Source organism: Sciurus carolinensis, chromosome 18 (genome assembly GCF_902686445.1).
Source record: "Sciurus carolinensis chromosome 18, mSciCar1.2, whole genome shotgun sequence".
Classification (NCBI taxonomy): Eukaryota; Metazoa; Chordata; class Mammalia; order Rodentia; family Sciuridae; genus Sciurus; species Sciurus carolinensis.
The window spans coordinates 852,137-869,061 of record NC_062230.1 but is presented as its reverse complement, the minus strand read 5'-3'; the positions used below and the strand labels follow the sequence as shown (position 1 = coordinate 869,061).

At 52.1% G+C, this 16,925-nt stretch overlaps 1 protein-coding gene across 4 annotated transcripts in view; it reads right to left on the bottom strand.

Moving 5' to 3' along the window:
- Positions 1–16,925, bottom strand: part of LOC124970805 (S-adenosyl-L-methionine-dependent tRNA 4-demethylwyosine synthase TYW1-like) — a 149,782-nt gene that overhangs the window by 15,759 nt on the left and 117,098 nt on the right. For 2 of the 4 annotated variants that reach the window (XM_047534411.1, XM_047534412.1), the window contains exons 14-15: positions 12,218–12,328; positions 5,985–6,152 (exon numbers count right to left, since the gene is read on the bottom strand). The exons of 1 other annotated variant lie outside the window; for it this stretch is intronic. In XM_047534411.1, the coding sequence (XP_047390367.1) occupies positions 5,985–6,152; positions 12,218–12,328 (279 nt within the window). The remainder of the gene's footprint in view (positions 1–5,984; positions 6,153–12,217; positions 12,329–16,925) is intronic. One more of the 4 variants, XM_047534413.1, reaches the window with a different exon arrangement.

Here is a 16,925-nt window from a genome sequence, read left to right as displayed (position 1 = left end):
GGTGTCCGTCAGCAGGTGAGTGGACACCAAGGACAGGGCTCTGTTCAGCCACCGAAGATGAGCAGACGAACCTAGAGACAGTGTGGGACGGTGCTCCGTACTTCATGCAGTCACGTGACCTTGTGGAACACACAGGTATTTGTGCAGCAGCTCCTGGAACTTGCAAGTGGGGAGGCGAAAGGAAAGGTGGAAGCACGGGATGGCGAGGGCGCAGACCACGCCAAGACAGACAACCGTGAACTCATGGCATCCCGCATTTGAACCCACTGATGACACGGACTGAACCACTTAGGAGGTGGGGGGTTCCGGAAGGTGTGCAGATGGGGCAAGAGACCCTGACTGTATTGTGAACGGACAAGTTGACTTCCCTGAAGGGGATGGAGGGAAGGTGCTGACCCAGGGATCTGGATGTGAGCCGAGCAGGTAAGACTGCAGGCAAAGGAGCGGCACCTGGGCTGCAGTCAGTGACCCCCACCACTGCTCCTGTGCTCTGAGCGACAGCCGAGCAAGTGCCCACCTGCTGGCAGGAGCTGCTGCTCACTGCTGGTGGCAGGCACAGGAGCAGAAGCCAGAGTGGTGCATGCAGCAAGGGACCAGCCTGGACCGCCACGTGCTTCCTGGGTACGGATCCGACAGTGTGCACAGAGTCTGTACAGGCCAATACGTGCAAAGGTCAGAACAGACTCGTTTCTCTGCTGCCAGCTGAGAGGCCCGGGAGACTCCAGCAGCAATGGGCACACCTTCACACAAATCCTGGTTCCTAACACCATCTCTCAACGAAAGGAACCAGGGCTCCCAAGAGAAATGGCCGACTCTGGGGCTGGGGCAGGAAACACACCATCAGCCCCAGAATCATGCAGTGCCAGGACATAAGGAAGAGCTGGAAAATATCACACAGATAAGGAGACCTCCACGTTGGTAACAGTATGGCAAACGAGCAGAGGAGCCACCAAAGCTGAGGCCAGGATGTCGTGAGCAAGAGAAGACAGATGAGCTGGGACTCCGAAGGACACCCTGTGGGGCAGAGGCAAGCTCTCCCTGCACGACTCCAGGCCGTGCCCTGGAGGGCGAGAAGCTGGACCTCTCCCGAGGCATGGGCTGCCACTGCCCCCAGAGAACAGGACAGGCGGGCGGGAGAGCACGCCCTGGGGAGCAGCAGCTCTTGGACCTTTCTCCTGAGCACACGACAAGGCCTCCTGAGGAAGACGGCTTCCAACAGTGGGGCACCCCACACACCTAGTGAGTAAGCCTCAAAACTGGAGGCCACCGAGGTAAGCAGTGAGGCACTGTCCCCGAGAGGGACCCAAAGAGACGTGACAGCCAGATCCAATGTGATCCTGAAGGGAAGCCTAGAACTGCAGGAGGACAGGAAGGGAGCCCGAGGAAACCTGGACACAGGTGGCTTCAGTTACAGACAAGCAGCAACGCCGGCATGGCGATTCTGACCCCACCAGGGGCAGCATGAGACGCCGAAGACAGGCCAGGCCAGTCCCGTTCTTGTTGATTTACGCATGACCCGGCTGTCATGCACTTGCTGCTCTGGACACTGGAGTGGTGGGTCACTACACATGCTGACTGTGATCGCTCTGCACAAGCACTGGGGAGTGGGATGGCTGGGTCACGTGGTGGTTCCATGCCTAGCCTTCCCAGGCAGCTGCATGATTCGCAGTCCCGCCTACGGCATGTGAGCGTACCTTTCCCCACATCCTCACCAGCACTTACCAGTACTGGCACCACTGATCCCTGCCATTCCGATGAGTGAGGTGGAATCTCGGTGTAGTTCCGACCTGCATTTCCCTGAGTGCTAGATGCTGAACATTTCTTCCTATGTTTGCTGGCCATTTGTGTTTCTTTTTTTTTTTTTTTTTTTTTGAGAAGTTTCTACTTAGCTCTTTTGCCCAGATATTGACTGGGTTGTGGCTTTGACACTGAGTTTTCTGAGTTCTTTATATATTCTGGAGGTTAATCCCCTGTCAGAGTGGCTGGCAAAGATCTTCTCCCATCTGTAGGCTCTCTCTTTGTGCTCCTGTTTCCTTTGCTGTGCAGACACTGTTCCATCCGATGCCATCCCACGTAGATTCCTGGCTTTACTTCTGGGGCTAACGGGGTCTCGTTGAGGAAGCTGGTGCCTACACGCCTGAATGATGGACTGTTGGTCCTGTGTCTTCTTCTAGCAGTTGTAAGGTTTCTGCTGATTCCCAGATTTTTGATCCACACTGATTTGACTTTCGTGCAGGGTGAGAGGTAGGGATCAAGTTTCATTCTTGTTCATATGGATTTCCAGTTTCCTAGCATTATTTGTTAAAAATGATGTCTTTCTTCCAACATGTATTTCTGGCACCTCTGTCAAGCATCGGATGGCTGTAGGCATGTGCGTGTGTCTCTGTGTCTTCTACTCTGTTCCACTGGTCTTCACGTCCACCTCAATGCCAACACCATGCTATTTTTGCTACCACAGCTCTGTAGGCTAATTTGAGATCAGGTATTGTGATGCCCCCTACATTACTTTTCCTGCTAGGACCGCTTTGGCTATTCTGGGTCTCCTAGTTCTGTGAAGAATGTCATTTCTGTTCTGATGGTGATTGCACTGACGCTGCACATTGCCTTTGGTAGGGTGACCACCAGTCTACATTCTGTACATATGATGTGTGTCAACCGCTAGAGAGCACTTCCCTACGATCAGGAAAGGGCAAGGAGAGCTACCACTGAAAGTGCTCATCAGTGTAAGCACGTGAGAAAAGGAAGTAAGAGGCACGCCAACTGGAAAGGAGAAATATGACTGCCCATGTCCAGATGACAGCATGGTCTCTGCAGAACATCCAAAGAAACCTACCAACAAGCAAACCAGAACAACACAGAAAACCAGACCAAGTGAGTGCAGGAAGGTTGCAAGATACAAGACCAACAGGAGACCGAGTCTGTACACCAGCAAGGAACACATGTAAGTGAGATCAAGAGAAGGCCACTGGAAGGCTCGGGCACAGATCTAACAAAGATGTTAGGACTACACGCTAACAACTACAAAATGCTGATTAAGGAAACCACAGACCTAAATGGTGTCAAAGAGCAAGGGTTTATGGTGCAAACTGAGACACAATGAGACCTCATGGTGGGGACTCTTGGCTCAAGCCTGCAGGTGCCTGACAAGAACTGAATGCAGGATAAGGGCCGGGCAAGGCCAGGCAAGGCCGGGCAGCTCGGCCTTCCTTTGCTGGCTCCAACTGTGAGCCGGACTCCTGCTCCACTCTGCACATGGACATGCTGATCTTCTTGCAAGGGCATCCATCTGAGAGCCGACAAGAATGGGCTGACCTGCCCCAGTTCACCTGACCTGTTCCAGGTGGAAGGTACCAGAACCAGGATGAGGTTTGCAGACAGACCGCCCATGAAGGTACTCTCCCCACCCCTCAAACACACATGCCAGGCAGGAGTGGTCATCTCAGGATGGACACCAGCCTCCTCAAGGGACAACAAGGATGACTTCCCTGGCCTCGGCAGGACCTCGCCCAGACCACACTGGACCAAGACAGGTCAACACGTGTGCCTCTGCCCAGTGCAATCAGGGTCTGCCACTAAGCCACAGCCCAGCCCTGGTTAGCGCTCTCCTGTGGCCATCCTGTGTCAGACAGGAAGTGGTCCTTCAGTGTGACCACAGCTCACGTACCTGTCAGAAACCCTGGGGTTTCCAGGAGGAAAGAACTTAAGCAGCTGTTTGAGGATTCCACCGTCTCTGGTTCAAGGCAACCTTACCCAGTTTGTGAGCCGGAAGGAAAAGCCCCCGTGCCAGGCGGGAGACGCGATGGCTGCCACAGAGGCTGAACCTCTTTCCTGCCCTCTCAGACACAGGGTCAAGAACAGAAGGAGGACACGATGAGCCACGACCCTGGGGAAGGGGCAGCACTGGATGACTCCTATGGACAGGAGCCAATGGGATGGGCCTCAGGGTTCCCAAGCTGCGCGAGCACAGTACTCACTGGGAGCTGCTGGACAGTAAATTCCAAAGGAAGCAGGGGAGCTGCATGCGCGGGCACCGCATGAACTACAGCTGCGATCAGTCGGGGCTTCAACCTCAGGCTGCTACGTTGCCCTCCACAGTGCCAGGAAGGGGAACTACCAGCCCTTTCTCACCAAGCTGCTTGTGAAGACGCTCCCAGCCCACGTGGACCTCAAGTGAGAAGGCGGGGGAAGCTCTGCACCAGGCTGTGCGGCCTTGAAGGGGTATCTCACACCCTCTGGGGCACCCACCTCGGCCAGCCTCCCATCTCCCGCCTTTCAGGCACAGCCTCCCATCTTCCACTACATGCGTCCTTAGAGGGAATCTGAACTGGTGTCACACCCAACATGCCACCTCTGTGTCCTCACACTCCCAAGTAAGACACAAACATGAAGACAGTGCTAGACGGTGGGACACCACGGCTAACCGGGGCGCATCCCAGGCCAAGGCCACGCCCTGCACCAAGGCCACGCGCTCATCTGCACTCCTCACAGCCCCTCCCCACCATGGCTCTAGGCTCTGGGTGGTCCACCTGGCTGTCTGCCCTGAAGCTGCCCCAGCCTCTCAGCTTTGACCTCCAGCTTCTGCATGGACTGCCCGCCAAGTCCTGGTCAGCATCTGCCTTCCATGGCCACTCAAGGCCACTCCGCCCACCCCTCCCAGCCCCGCCCCAGCACTCTGGTGCCACTGGTGGGCGAGTCCACTGGCAGATGTCTATGCTGGACCATCTCCATGCTCTTAGTGGCCAGAGCGGCCTCCCGCCCAGGGGCACTGGCGGAGCACGAGGTGGCGCGGGTCTGCTGGCTCCCCGCTGCTCTCCGAGCGCCTCCCTGGGATGCCGCTTCCCCGACTGTCACCTCGGGACCACCAACTCCAGGTGGCCCTGCTCGTTCTCCGAAGCTCTTGGGACATGCTGTTCCAGACAGCCACGTCTGTGGCCACCGCAGGTCAGACACACACCTCAGAGCAGGAGGCCTTCGCCCTGGGACTTAGGAGTCTGGGGAGTGTGGACTCACTCAAGTGGCTTGTGTCACTAAACGTCATTAACAGGAAGGGATCAGGAGGCCACCAGGCTCGGGTGGGGGTCAGGCCAGCTCCCTGGCTTCAGCCTCTCTCGGGCACCATTCAGGACTCTTGGCATAGCCACAGGGCAATGCAGCCACCACCAGCAGCTCGGAGCCTCTCCTCAGCCGCCCCCGAGGCTGCTCCTCCTACAGACGGAACCCACACAGGTAGCCTTAGAACCTGCCATTTTTCAGCTAGAAGCTACCTTTTTAAGGTTTACCCACGTCCCTTTTGGAAACAGTATTTCTTTAGTAGAGAATTTGAACATAAAACTGAGCCGAGTATCACAAGAACCTCCAGCATCTGCCATCCAGCCTCGGCGCTCCCCAGACACACGGCCAGCGGGCCACGGCCCCTACAGCCTCGGCAAGGACACGTCCCTAGACGGCGGCCTGGATGCGGGTCTTCCCACAGGGCGTCTTCCTCTTCTAGTGGCCCATCTCAACCCACGCTGGCTTCTGCTTTTTACTTAAAAGTCACTAGATGAGGCCCTGGTGCCAACAAAGGCGCTAAAGGGGAAAAACAGATCAGGAACTGAAATCTCATGCGGATCCCTCCAGGTCTCAGAACTAAAGCGGTGAAGTTCCATAAACCCTGATGCTTCCTCTGACGGTCAGAACCCACCACGGCTGTCGCTGCCTTCGCTGTTCCCATGGCCCCAGGAAAGGATGGAGGTTGTTAAGGGTGTTCTGCTGTTGCTTTTTTCAGCAAGCACCTTTCTAAATATTACAAGCCAGAGAGCACTTTGAGATGTCTAGATGAGGCTAAAAAGAGAAGCGATTTCACACAGAAGAGTTAAGAACCCCAGCAGAAGCTAGGGCTTCCTCCACGTCAGTCTCAGGAAGGCAGCGGACACGCCACAAGAGCCCAGCGGTGCAAGAACCAGGGAAGGGGAGCAGGGGCACGGGCCGGGCCCTGAGCTTACCTGTCTGTGTGCCACCAGCAGGCAGTTGGAGTGCTCATGCTCACAGGCGATCTCGTAGTCAGGAATCAGAGCCACCAACTCGCGGACGAAGCGCACCACCTCCTCGTGCCAGGGCACGTTGGCCATGGAGAGACTGCTGGCCGCACTTTCTCCACAGTAGGTGACGCCCTGCGGGTCACAGCAGGCAGTCACACACCCACCGGGCAGCCCAGCCCCCAGCACACTTTGAAAAAGAAATGACAAGAAGGCCGCACAGGGGACAGCAGCAGACAGGTGGCGCCCTCTCGTGCGGCGACACTGGCTTCTGAACACATCCCCACACTGCACTGGTGGGCACGACCTGAAACTCCAGAGGGTACAGGCTGGAAGAGCCAGGAGAGGCCCACGGGGGCAGACAGCAGGACCAGGGTCCGGCACGAGCCGCGCTGGGAGTCTCCCGGCCCAGCATGGCCAGCGCTCACGCTGGCAGACAACTGGGCGGAGCAGCACGAGTACCGGGAAGGAAAGGCCCTCAGGGATCAGAACATGGGCGCCCCCGCGGGGTCCCCGCTTCCTCTGCCTGCGCACCCAGCTCTGCCTCACTTCCCTCCCTCCCCCCGCCCACCCTGCTCCTGAGCAAGTGCTGCTTCTGCAAGAAAAGGACAAGCTCAGGAAGCGAGGGGGTGACTGCAGGCCGAGGACGGCCCCTACGCAGGGCTCTGCACACCACGCTGCGCAGGAGGCAGAGCCACGGGGACTTCCTGCTGGCTGCTGGGAAGTTCGTCCTGGGACTCAAGGTCTGAGGAGAGAACACCGTCTCGGCAGCTCCGACATTTGATATTCTGCTTAAACCAAGTGGCTGTCAAAAGGTTCCTAGCTCTGTACTCCTTCCCTATAATTTGACAACAAAAGAAATACTTACCTCATGAGTTTTATGTTTTTTCCCAGCAACATACCAAAAACATGTCGCTCCTTAACCTAAAAATGCTTCAACAGCTCCTACCAAAACCAAGCCCCGCTTCTTGGGGGGCACACAGAGCCCTCTCCCTCATCCTCAGTGCAGAGTGCACTGGCAGCCACACACGGCGTCTGCAGAGCTGGATTGTCCGAGTCCCCGCTGCAGAGGCCCCACCGGCCTACCTCCTGCAGGTGGATGGTGTCTGAGTGCTGAGCTCTTACAGCAGGGCTGTGCCTCCTCCTCTACCTGCAGCCACCCAGGAGACCAGCCTCAGAGCCCGCACAGTGACCCGCACAACTCCGCGCCACCCCAGCAGGCCTCTCTGCTGCCTGTGTGGAGAACAAGGCTGGGCTGTGCCAAGACGGCCAAGGTGCAGCTACCACAGTGCAAACGGCAGCAGCTGGAAACCGCCCACCAACAAGTGCCCAGCACAGTGCACTCCGGGTGTGGGCAGCGGTATGCAGCTCCGCCTTGCACACAGGCCGCGAGAGCTTCGACAGCGCAGATGCCCTAACAGGAACAGACCACCAAAAATGGCAGTTAGGATCCTCAGGCCAGTAAATCAGGCTTATATGATACCGTGAAGCCAAAGTAAAAGCTGATTCACAGAAAATACTAAAGATGTCTTCACGAGATGGCAATGAGCGAAGAGGACTCGATGGGATAGAGCATTGGCTTCTATTGCTTTAGTTTAAGTCGATGTGTCTGACGGAAAGCGATCTCAGTGTAGAAGATCCAGGTGGGGACCCCTTGAATTCCCAAAGCGGCCTCCTAGACAGGAGTCCACATTCCACTGAGGTGCTGACCGTGCAGGCCCTCCCCACCCCAGGGTGCTGCGTGTGCTGACCACACCTGGGGGCACGCCACTCTCCTCCGACCCAGGCTACTGCCACGCTCCACACCAGGCAGAGTGGCCTGCTCTCTTCCGGTTCAGACAGCAAGGTGCAAAGAGCAGGAAGAGAGATGACGCTCACCACGCAGTCAGGTGAGCCAACGCAGGCGCAAAACAAGCTGAGCAGGGAGAGTGCGCGTGCGCAGTGACCCTGGCTCAGAGCACATCTAGCTCTCTAACTGGCTCAGCTCTGTGTTCTGAATACACACACGTGGGCTCCACATAGCCACAGAGATCAAACTAAAGCGCAGGCGAGGGATACGAACAGCACCGGCTGCCCTGCCGGGCGAATCTGCCCTGTTAACTGCACCTTGGTGCGTTCACACTACCTGGAGCAGTAGTAGATTTGAACTCCAAACCCCTTTGGGGCTCAGACTGGGGAGCCTCCTTTTACCAAGAGCCTCCCGAGTGCAGGTCCGTTTTGGGGGTATGCCTTCCCAGCCTGTCCTGCCCCTGAGGAGACTCAGTCTGCTGTCCTGCAGAATCAGTGCTGCCCACAGGCACTGGGGAGCATCGCCAGCGCATCCGCTCTCCTGCCCTCAGGGTGTCCTGCAGGCCTGAGGAACAGCTCTGTCCTCAGAGGCCACTTCTAACAGCCTGCTTCTGATGGGACAGACACTGCCAGGTCTCATCTGATGCTTCCTGGAGAGGACTTATCATTTTAAAAACTTACACTTTGAAAAATCTAAACCACCAGAAAACAATAAAACAATGCCCTCTTAGACATGAAGTGGCTTCATCCTCTTCAACAGGAAAGCAGTCCTTCTCCATCCACTAACTTCATTTCAGTTTTTTTTTTTTTGGTAGTGCTGGTGATTGAACCCAGGGCCTTATGCATGCTTGACAAGCTACAAGCTAACCCAGAGCTACATCTCCAGTACTTTTTACTTTTTATTTTGAGACAGGGTCTTTGCTGCATTGCCCTGTCTTGGCCTCCAGAGTGGCTGGGATTGCAGGCATGTACCACTGCATCTGGCTCCATTTCAGACATTTGAATTATAAAAGCAATGCATGCTCATTACAGTGACTGACACACCGCAGCCTGTCTCACCCCTGGGGCCAGGCACCCCACAATGCAGGACACGGTGCCTGAGGTCCGACAGGCTAGTCCTGGTTGCTCTCTCTACATATGACACAAAATGTTCCTACACTGAATTTTATTATTAACAACATTTAAACTGTGGCTAGATTACACATTTCTCTAAGAGTTTTAAATTATTAAATCTCTTAAAGTAGCTTATTTACTTTGGTGGACTTTGTTCATAAGAGTCGTTTTGCAAACAGCACATGGTGTTGCCTTTTCAGATTACTAGTGCTTTAATGGCTGGCACATGAAGAGAGCTCAAAACCACTGCTGAGCACGAGGTGAAACAACTGTGTGAAGACGTCTCAGGATACACAGGAAAGGCCACTTCTATGTCCTAGTAACATTAATAGTTTGCCACACTAACAACAGTCCATTCGAGAATTACACTGTTTACCAAGTAAACATCTTCCTTCAGAAAAAACATCTGCTGAGGGGCTGGGGAGATAGCTCAGTTGGTAGAGTGCTTGCCTTGCAAGCACAAGGCCCTGGGTTCGATCCCCAGCACCCCCAAAAAAAAAATCTGCTGAATATTTCAGATTATAAAATAACTCTGTATAAAAAAGTGACTTCAAGAGAAAGAGAAGGGAAAGGGGAAGAGAAGGGAGGGAGGAAAGAGAAGGAAGGAAGAAGGTGGCCGTGCCGTCCGGCAAGCTGCTTCATAATAAAGGGTTTCCCTGTGACGTAATTTGAGGCAGAATTCTTAACAGCTGACCCATAAACCAAAACACCACTAATCTGATGCTAGCAAGGTCCTCTGAAACCGGGACATATACTTCCAGATGTGGTTTGTATCTTTTCCTCATTAAAGCTCTCGCCAAGAGTAATCTTTTGAAGTCAGGAGCAACATCTAAAGGCCAGAGCAGAGACGGACGGCACCCGTCAGCAGCACCTCAGGGTTCCCAGGTTTCCCAGAGCACAGGGACAGAGCTTGCCACACTGTGATGGGACCCGCCGCCTCTCCCACAGCACTGGGCTCCCACTCCCAGGACGCACTCTGCCAGAGACAGGCACATACTGCAGTGCACCTGTTCTGTGGAGGTTCAGTTGCCTCCCCTCCCAGTCGGGTTCCTCCAGACCCTCCCCAGCTTTAGCGACCATCTTGTGCAATTCCAAGTCAGTATTCCTGCCCTGTCTTACCCCACACCTCCACAATGCAGGGCCCGTGGCCTGTGGGAGTCTGTACTTGGACATTTAAAAGGCATCCCAACCTTAATACAGCCAGCAGGGAACTCAGGATGTTTCTTCCTCTCAGGAATCCATCCCAAAGAAACACTGGCAAGAACATGCAAGAGACAGGCAGATGCTTTACGTAGGCCTCCCCATGGATATACGTGGTATCACCAATGAGCTGTCCTTGAATCACACACACATCCCTAAATCTGATCACCCTTCTCATGATCTAATGACCAATCCACATGAAATACAGGGGCAGAGGGACAAGCTACCAACAAAACCTAAAATCTACGTGTGGGGAACATGCCAGAATGAGTGCTCCTTTTCTCTAACAAGATACATAGTGAGGAAGAAAAACCTATGGAAGAGGAGCTAGTAGAGTAAAAGAGATTTAAGAGATAATCTAATTACAATGTATGGCCCTTATTTGAGTCCTGACTCAAAAATAAGAGCTTAAATAAGGAGAAATAGTCTGTAAAACCTGAAACCTCTGTGTTGCAATAATTAAGACATTTTAGGTGTGGGCCTGGAACTTTGCATGGTATTTCACGAGTATACACTTTTGGGAGATTATAGCCTGACATAATTATGGGTAAAAGATACAATGTCAGGAACTGGTTCGAAATAATCTGGGCTAAAGGCAGAGAAAAAGGGGAGGGGTAGAGTGGAAATGAAACTGGTCACAAGTTGATCATGGCTGAAGAGGAGTGACGGACAGGGAGCCCACCAGACCAGCCGTCCTCGGGGGAGTGACGGTATGTGTTATGGTTTGGATGTGAGGTGTCCCCCAAAAGCTCACGTGTGAGACAATGCAAGAACTTTTGGAGGAGAAAAGACTGAATACAGCCTTAAGCTACTGGGTGAATCCCCTGACAGGGACCAACCGAGTGGTAACTGAAGTGGTGGATGTCTGGAGGAAGAGGAATTCGGGCGTGGCTTTGGGTCTGTATTTATATCTGACAAGTGGAGACTGCCTCCTGATCTCTGCCACTCTCTCCCGCCATGATGTCCAGCCTCACCTCTAGCCTGGAGGAACGGAGCTGGCCTTCTATGGACTGAGACCTCTGAAACCCTGCGCCCTCAAACTCTTCCTCCTCTGCGGTTGTGCTGGTCGGGTTCGTAAGTGGCAGCAGTGAAAAAGCTGACTAAAACTGACAGGCAGGGGAGCCCGTCAGACCAGCTGTCATGGGGGGTGACAGATGGATGACAGGTGCCCATCAGACCAGCTGTCACGGGGGACTGATGGATGGATGAGGGGTGCCCATCAGACCAGCTATCACGGGGTAGTGATGGATGAGGGGTGCCCATCAGACCAGCTGTCATGGGGGGTGATGGATGGATGACAGGTGCCCTTCAAACCAGCTGTCATGGGGGGTGATGGATGGATGACAGGTGCCCATCAGACAAGCTGTCATGGGGGGTGATGGATGGATGACAGGTGCCCTTCAGTCCAGCTGTTATGGGGGGTGACAGACGGATGACAGGTGCCCATCAGACCAGCTGTCATGGGGGGTGACAGACAGATGACAGGTGCCCATCAGACCAGCTGTCATGGGGAGTGATGGATGGATGAGGGAAGCTCATCAGACCAGCTGTCATGGGGAGTGATGGATGGATGTCAGGTGCCCATCAGACCAGCTGTCATGGGGAGTGATAGACGGATGACAGGTGCCCAACAGACCAGCTGTCACGGGAAGTGATGGATGGATGAGGGATGACATCAGACCAGCTGTCACGGGGAGTGATGGACGGATGAGGGATGCCATCAGACCAGCTGTCACGGGGAGTGATGGACGGATGAGGGTGCCATCAGACCAGCTGTCATGGGGAGTGATGGACGGATGAGGGGTGCCCATCAGACCAGCCACCTACCTCTGCAACGCGTCTGGAATGCTGTGAGGTAACATTTATTCGCCACGCTGCGACTCACCTCCCAGGGAATGTCACTCTGCAGCGTGCCTCATTAGGTCACCCCCCCCCCCCCCACAGAACAGGCTCTCTACCAGCAGGCGCCTGTCTTCCCTAGAACAAGGCCAGGTTCTCAACAATCGCCCATGAAAACCTCCATCAGAGTTTCAAAAGTCCCAGCTGCCCCTCCACCACAAGCGCCAGGTGAAGCGGTCACACCCTGGGGGCAGGCTTACCTTCACTTCAATGAAGTCAGGATTCCCCAGGGACACGAGGTCGGCATAGGCCTGGAGTTCATCCACATTCCAAGACTTCACAAGCGTCAGTCTGTAGACGGTACGCTGTTGCTAAAATGGAAGAAGAGTCAACTCTGCTTTACTCACGGTGGAAGTCACCTGGTGACCTGAGAGCAGCCTCAAGCCTCTCAACCCGCAGACAACCCAGGACGGGGAAACCCAGCATCAACTTACATATCAGGGATCATATCTGGGGCACAGATGAAAATGTATAGAGACACACCCCCAGTGAGGTAAGATTCTCATGTGCCTTCAGGAGGCACAGCTGTTAGCCAGCACCCTTCCTCTCCTCACAGCACCAGACGCTGTGTTAGGTGCCCAAGGTTCCCAGATGCACGTGCAGTTTAGATGCAGTAAGAAATGTCAAACCAACAAAAAGCTTTATGCTGTGGAAAACTAATTCAGATAGCGATCACTCAGATTGTCAATGACAAGAATTACTACTCCTGTCCTGCTTCCCAGATGCACGTGCAGTTTAGATGCAGTAAGAAATGTCAAACCAACAAAAAGCTTTATGCTGTGGAAAACTAATTCAGATAGCGATCACTCAGATTGTCAATGACAAGAATTACTACTCCTGTCCTGCTTCCTGCTCTCTCATCTCTTAATAATCTCTTGGCTTTTCTTGTTGGAAGAAAAGTCACACTTATGAATGGTCAATGTCCCCTTTGTTTACCATATATCCAAGAGAGACATGGTTTTCCAAAAAGCAATCTGACAATAGCCATTAAGCCTTTAAAAACTTTACACAGCCAGGTGTGGTGGGGCACATCCATAATTTCAAGTACCGAGGAGGCTGAGGCAGGAGGATCACAAGTTGGAGGCCAGCCCGGACCACTCAGGGAGATTCCATCCCAAAATAAAGTAGCCCAGTGGTACAGTACTTGCCCAGCATGTCAGAGGCCCAGAATGTCTCTCTCTCTCTCACACACATACACACACACAAAGTTTACACCCTCTGACTCTGTTGCTCCCTTCTAGGACTCAAAGAAAGTAAAGATGCAAAGACTTATTGCAAAATCTCAAAACACTACTGACAGCTTAAAATCTGAAGTCAGACTCTTCCCTTGAGAGGAGGCAGGGCCTGGGACTTGAGGAAAAAGTGAAGGGAGGGATTGTAGTTCAGTGGTAGAGCACTTGCCTGGCATGTGTGAGGCACTGGGTTCAATTCTCAGCACCACATATAAATGAATAAATAAAAATAAAGATCCACTGACAACTAAAAAAATAAACAAAAAACAAAAACAACAACAACAACAAAAAAAAAAAGTGAAGTGAGCCGCAAGCAGTACACCACTCTCCTCCCTGTCCACGTGGAGCCTGTGGGAGCTGCTCATGAGGGACACTCTCAGACTCAGCTCCTCCGCTCACTGTACAGAGAGGACAGGCTGTTCCAGAGCCCTGCGTAACCGATCCTTCCAGCGCTGAGCTTAGAGTAGAGCACTGCAGAGCATCTCATTTGCACTTACATATGCAGAGATCTTAAGAGACATTTTAGCAAATGGAATTTGGCACTGTTAGAAATTCTCAGAAGGCAGAGAATTCGTTATTGGGCTGAAGAGTAATACAATTCATCACACCAACAGTTCAACATAGAAAAACAACGCAGACACCCAAGACATTTGACAGGGTTTAAAGGCTCAGCCCGATTTTAAAACAAAACAAACAAATCAAAAACTATTAAAAAAAATACACCCTTAACATATGGAAAAGCACTTTGTAGTCAAATGGTTCAAATAATTCTTAGTGGTTAAAAAAAAAAAGACACTCCCATTTAGTCAGACTAACAGAAGAATGTCTGCTCTTATTTCTGTGTCGACATGTCCCTGCAAGTTATGATCCAAGCAAGAGAGCCAGACAGGACTTACTGGAGAGCATGCAAAAATAAATAATTGTAAATAATGTAACTGGCTTCTTGGAACCCTACGACCATCAACTGAAAAATTAGAATAGAATCAAGACAGCAATTACAAAAGGAAAATCAACAGCTTTCCCAGAATAGAACAATAGGTTAAGAAATGTGGACTCTTGAACCAGAGTGAATCACAGGCTGGGAGTGTGGTATATTTTTATTTTTCTCTGTTTTCGATGCCTACCTGTGCAAAATGAAGCATTTTAGACAGAATCAGGTGTTAATGCATTAGCACTTAGAACCAAGCCCGGCAGCAGCAGTAACTCCAAGTAACAGCTATTACATGCCAGCAATGATCCATTACAAAACAGGAGGCTAATAATATCCTACTTACACTTAGATATCTGTTAGAAACCTAAAGATTGACTAATGAGATAACATGCAGAAAAGGAAACAAAACAAACTCTCTGAGTCCTACTGGGCTGTGCTGGGCTGGCGAATGCAAGGGACCCCAAAGGGTGCCTGCCAGTCCTTGGGGAAGCCCCTGGAGGTGGAGCTAGCAGCCTCCTGCCAGCCCCCTCGAGAATCAGCTGACTGGTGCCCATTCACTCTGCACACGTGCGAGGAAGGAGGCGGGGAGCTGGGGCGTGAAGCCCAGCACAGGCGTCCAGAGCAGGCCCGTGCTCACTGAGCCAGCCTGGACACCAGCTCAGGGGGCTGTCCTCAAACACCATGCCCAGACGTCCCTTCTGCCTGGTCACTATCCACTCTGATACCCAAAGACATCCAATGCCCTGACTTTAACCCTGCAGTTCAGTTTTTCTGGCTGTTTGAGAGTCACACAAATAGAATCACGTATTCCTTTGTCGGTCTCATCACTCAGTAGTGCTTGTATGGCTGCTCCAGGGTGCTGCAGGGTGAGGTCTACTTTTGGGTTATTAGTATTCCATTGCATGAATACACAGAAACGTCTTCAACCCTTGCCTGTTGGGAGACATCTGGACTATTTCCAGGTTTCAGCTATCACAAAGACGTATGCTCTCTCTGATCGCACCAGGGTGTAGCTTTACCTGTTCAAGGAAATCATGTAACGCGTTCCTGTGACACACATTCTTTTGTGCCTGGCCCCCTCATGAGTTTGATGTTTGCGAGAGTCATCATGCTGTTTTACGTAGCTGTAAATACACGGTTTTGCTACTTATCACTCCATTGTGTGAGTACGTTACTAGTGAAGGGCCCCCCATGGGTCTCTTATTGAATACACTCCTGTGTTCCAACGTGCTGCACGAACATTCTCCAGGACACGCCTACCTGATGCAGGCACGCAGGTCACGGGCAGCTCGTGTTCAAAGTTAGCAAACCCGCCCCCGCAACCCGGTGCAGCCCTGGCTGGCTCTGGTCTTGCTGCGATGCCAGCAGCTCCCCGCTGCTCTGCACCTGCCTGGCTGCTGGAGAAGCCGAGTGAGCCACCTCGGGTCTCCTGGCCTCGTGCACTTCCACACTTGGGTTCTCCTCCTATGCTGTGAATACTTCTCCACTGGGATCCGTCTTCCTCCTAGTTTTTTAGCACAAGATTCGTGTTCTTTGGGCTGAAGAGCTGTGCTGCAGATGCGTTAGGACCATGTCCATCTGCCGAGGGCCTTTGTCCACCCTCCTGCAGTGTCCTCCCACCAACAGACCCTGCTTTGGGAGCAGCCCACTGTGACCACGCAGCTTCTTCACGATCAGCGCTGCTTCCGTGTGTCAAAACCATGAAGAGAATCTCTCATCTTCTTTTCTAAAAGCTTCATTATCTCACCTTTGACGTGCATCAAACTCCACCAAAGCCCATTTCTGTGTGTGCGGCAGAGGTTAAGTTTATTTCCAATGGATGCGTCGGGGTAATGAATCTACCAAAGTCGCGTCCACACCTGTGTGGGTTTCCTGCGTTCTTCCCACTTTCCATTCCACTAACCCAGCTGTTTGTCCTTGTCCTCACATCACTGACTTGCTTGATAAGACTTCATATCCAGTAAAGACCATCCTTCCCAGGGATCAGTTGATTCATATGGCAACATCTTGAGAAAAATTTTGGTTTTCACAAATGGGGGTGCTACTGACATCTAGTGGGTAGAGGCCAGGGCTGCGGCTAAACACGGTAACCACGAGACGGACCCCGTTCTCCTACAAGGTCAGCATTACTTGTCTATGTGCTGAAGCTGAGAAACCCTGCAACAGAGCCTGTTTTCTCACTGTGGCCTCCACCAAGGAGTCTTCACTGTTCTTGGTCCTCTGTATGCCCATCAATTTTAGAACTGCCTATCAACTTTCAAAATGATAATTAATCTTTCCTGATTCTAACTGAGGAGGCATCGAATTTAAAATCTGGTCTTGTCCAATAGAAATACAATGTGAACCAAAAATGCAAACCACACATGTAGTTTTAAATTTGCTAAGTCAAATTTAAAAATTAAAAACCTATCAGGTGAAATCAATTTCAGTATGTTTTAACAATATATCCAAAAAGTAATCAACCTCAAAAAGTAATCAACATGTAAAAGTAATTGGGACATTTGACATTCCATTTTCCATGCTGGGTCTCTGAATCCCAATAGCACTTCATGTAAGAACACAGTTCAATTCAGCGTGGCCTCATGTCAAATCCTCAAGGCCACACGAAGCTAGTGGCTATCATGACTAACGATCAGCTCAGGGAGAAACAACACTTTGTTAATGTTGAACCTTCCCAAACATGCCATTTGTTTAGGACCTTTAAGTTTTCTCTCAAAAACATTTTATAGTTTTCTTCTTTTTTTC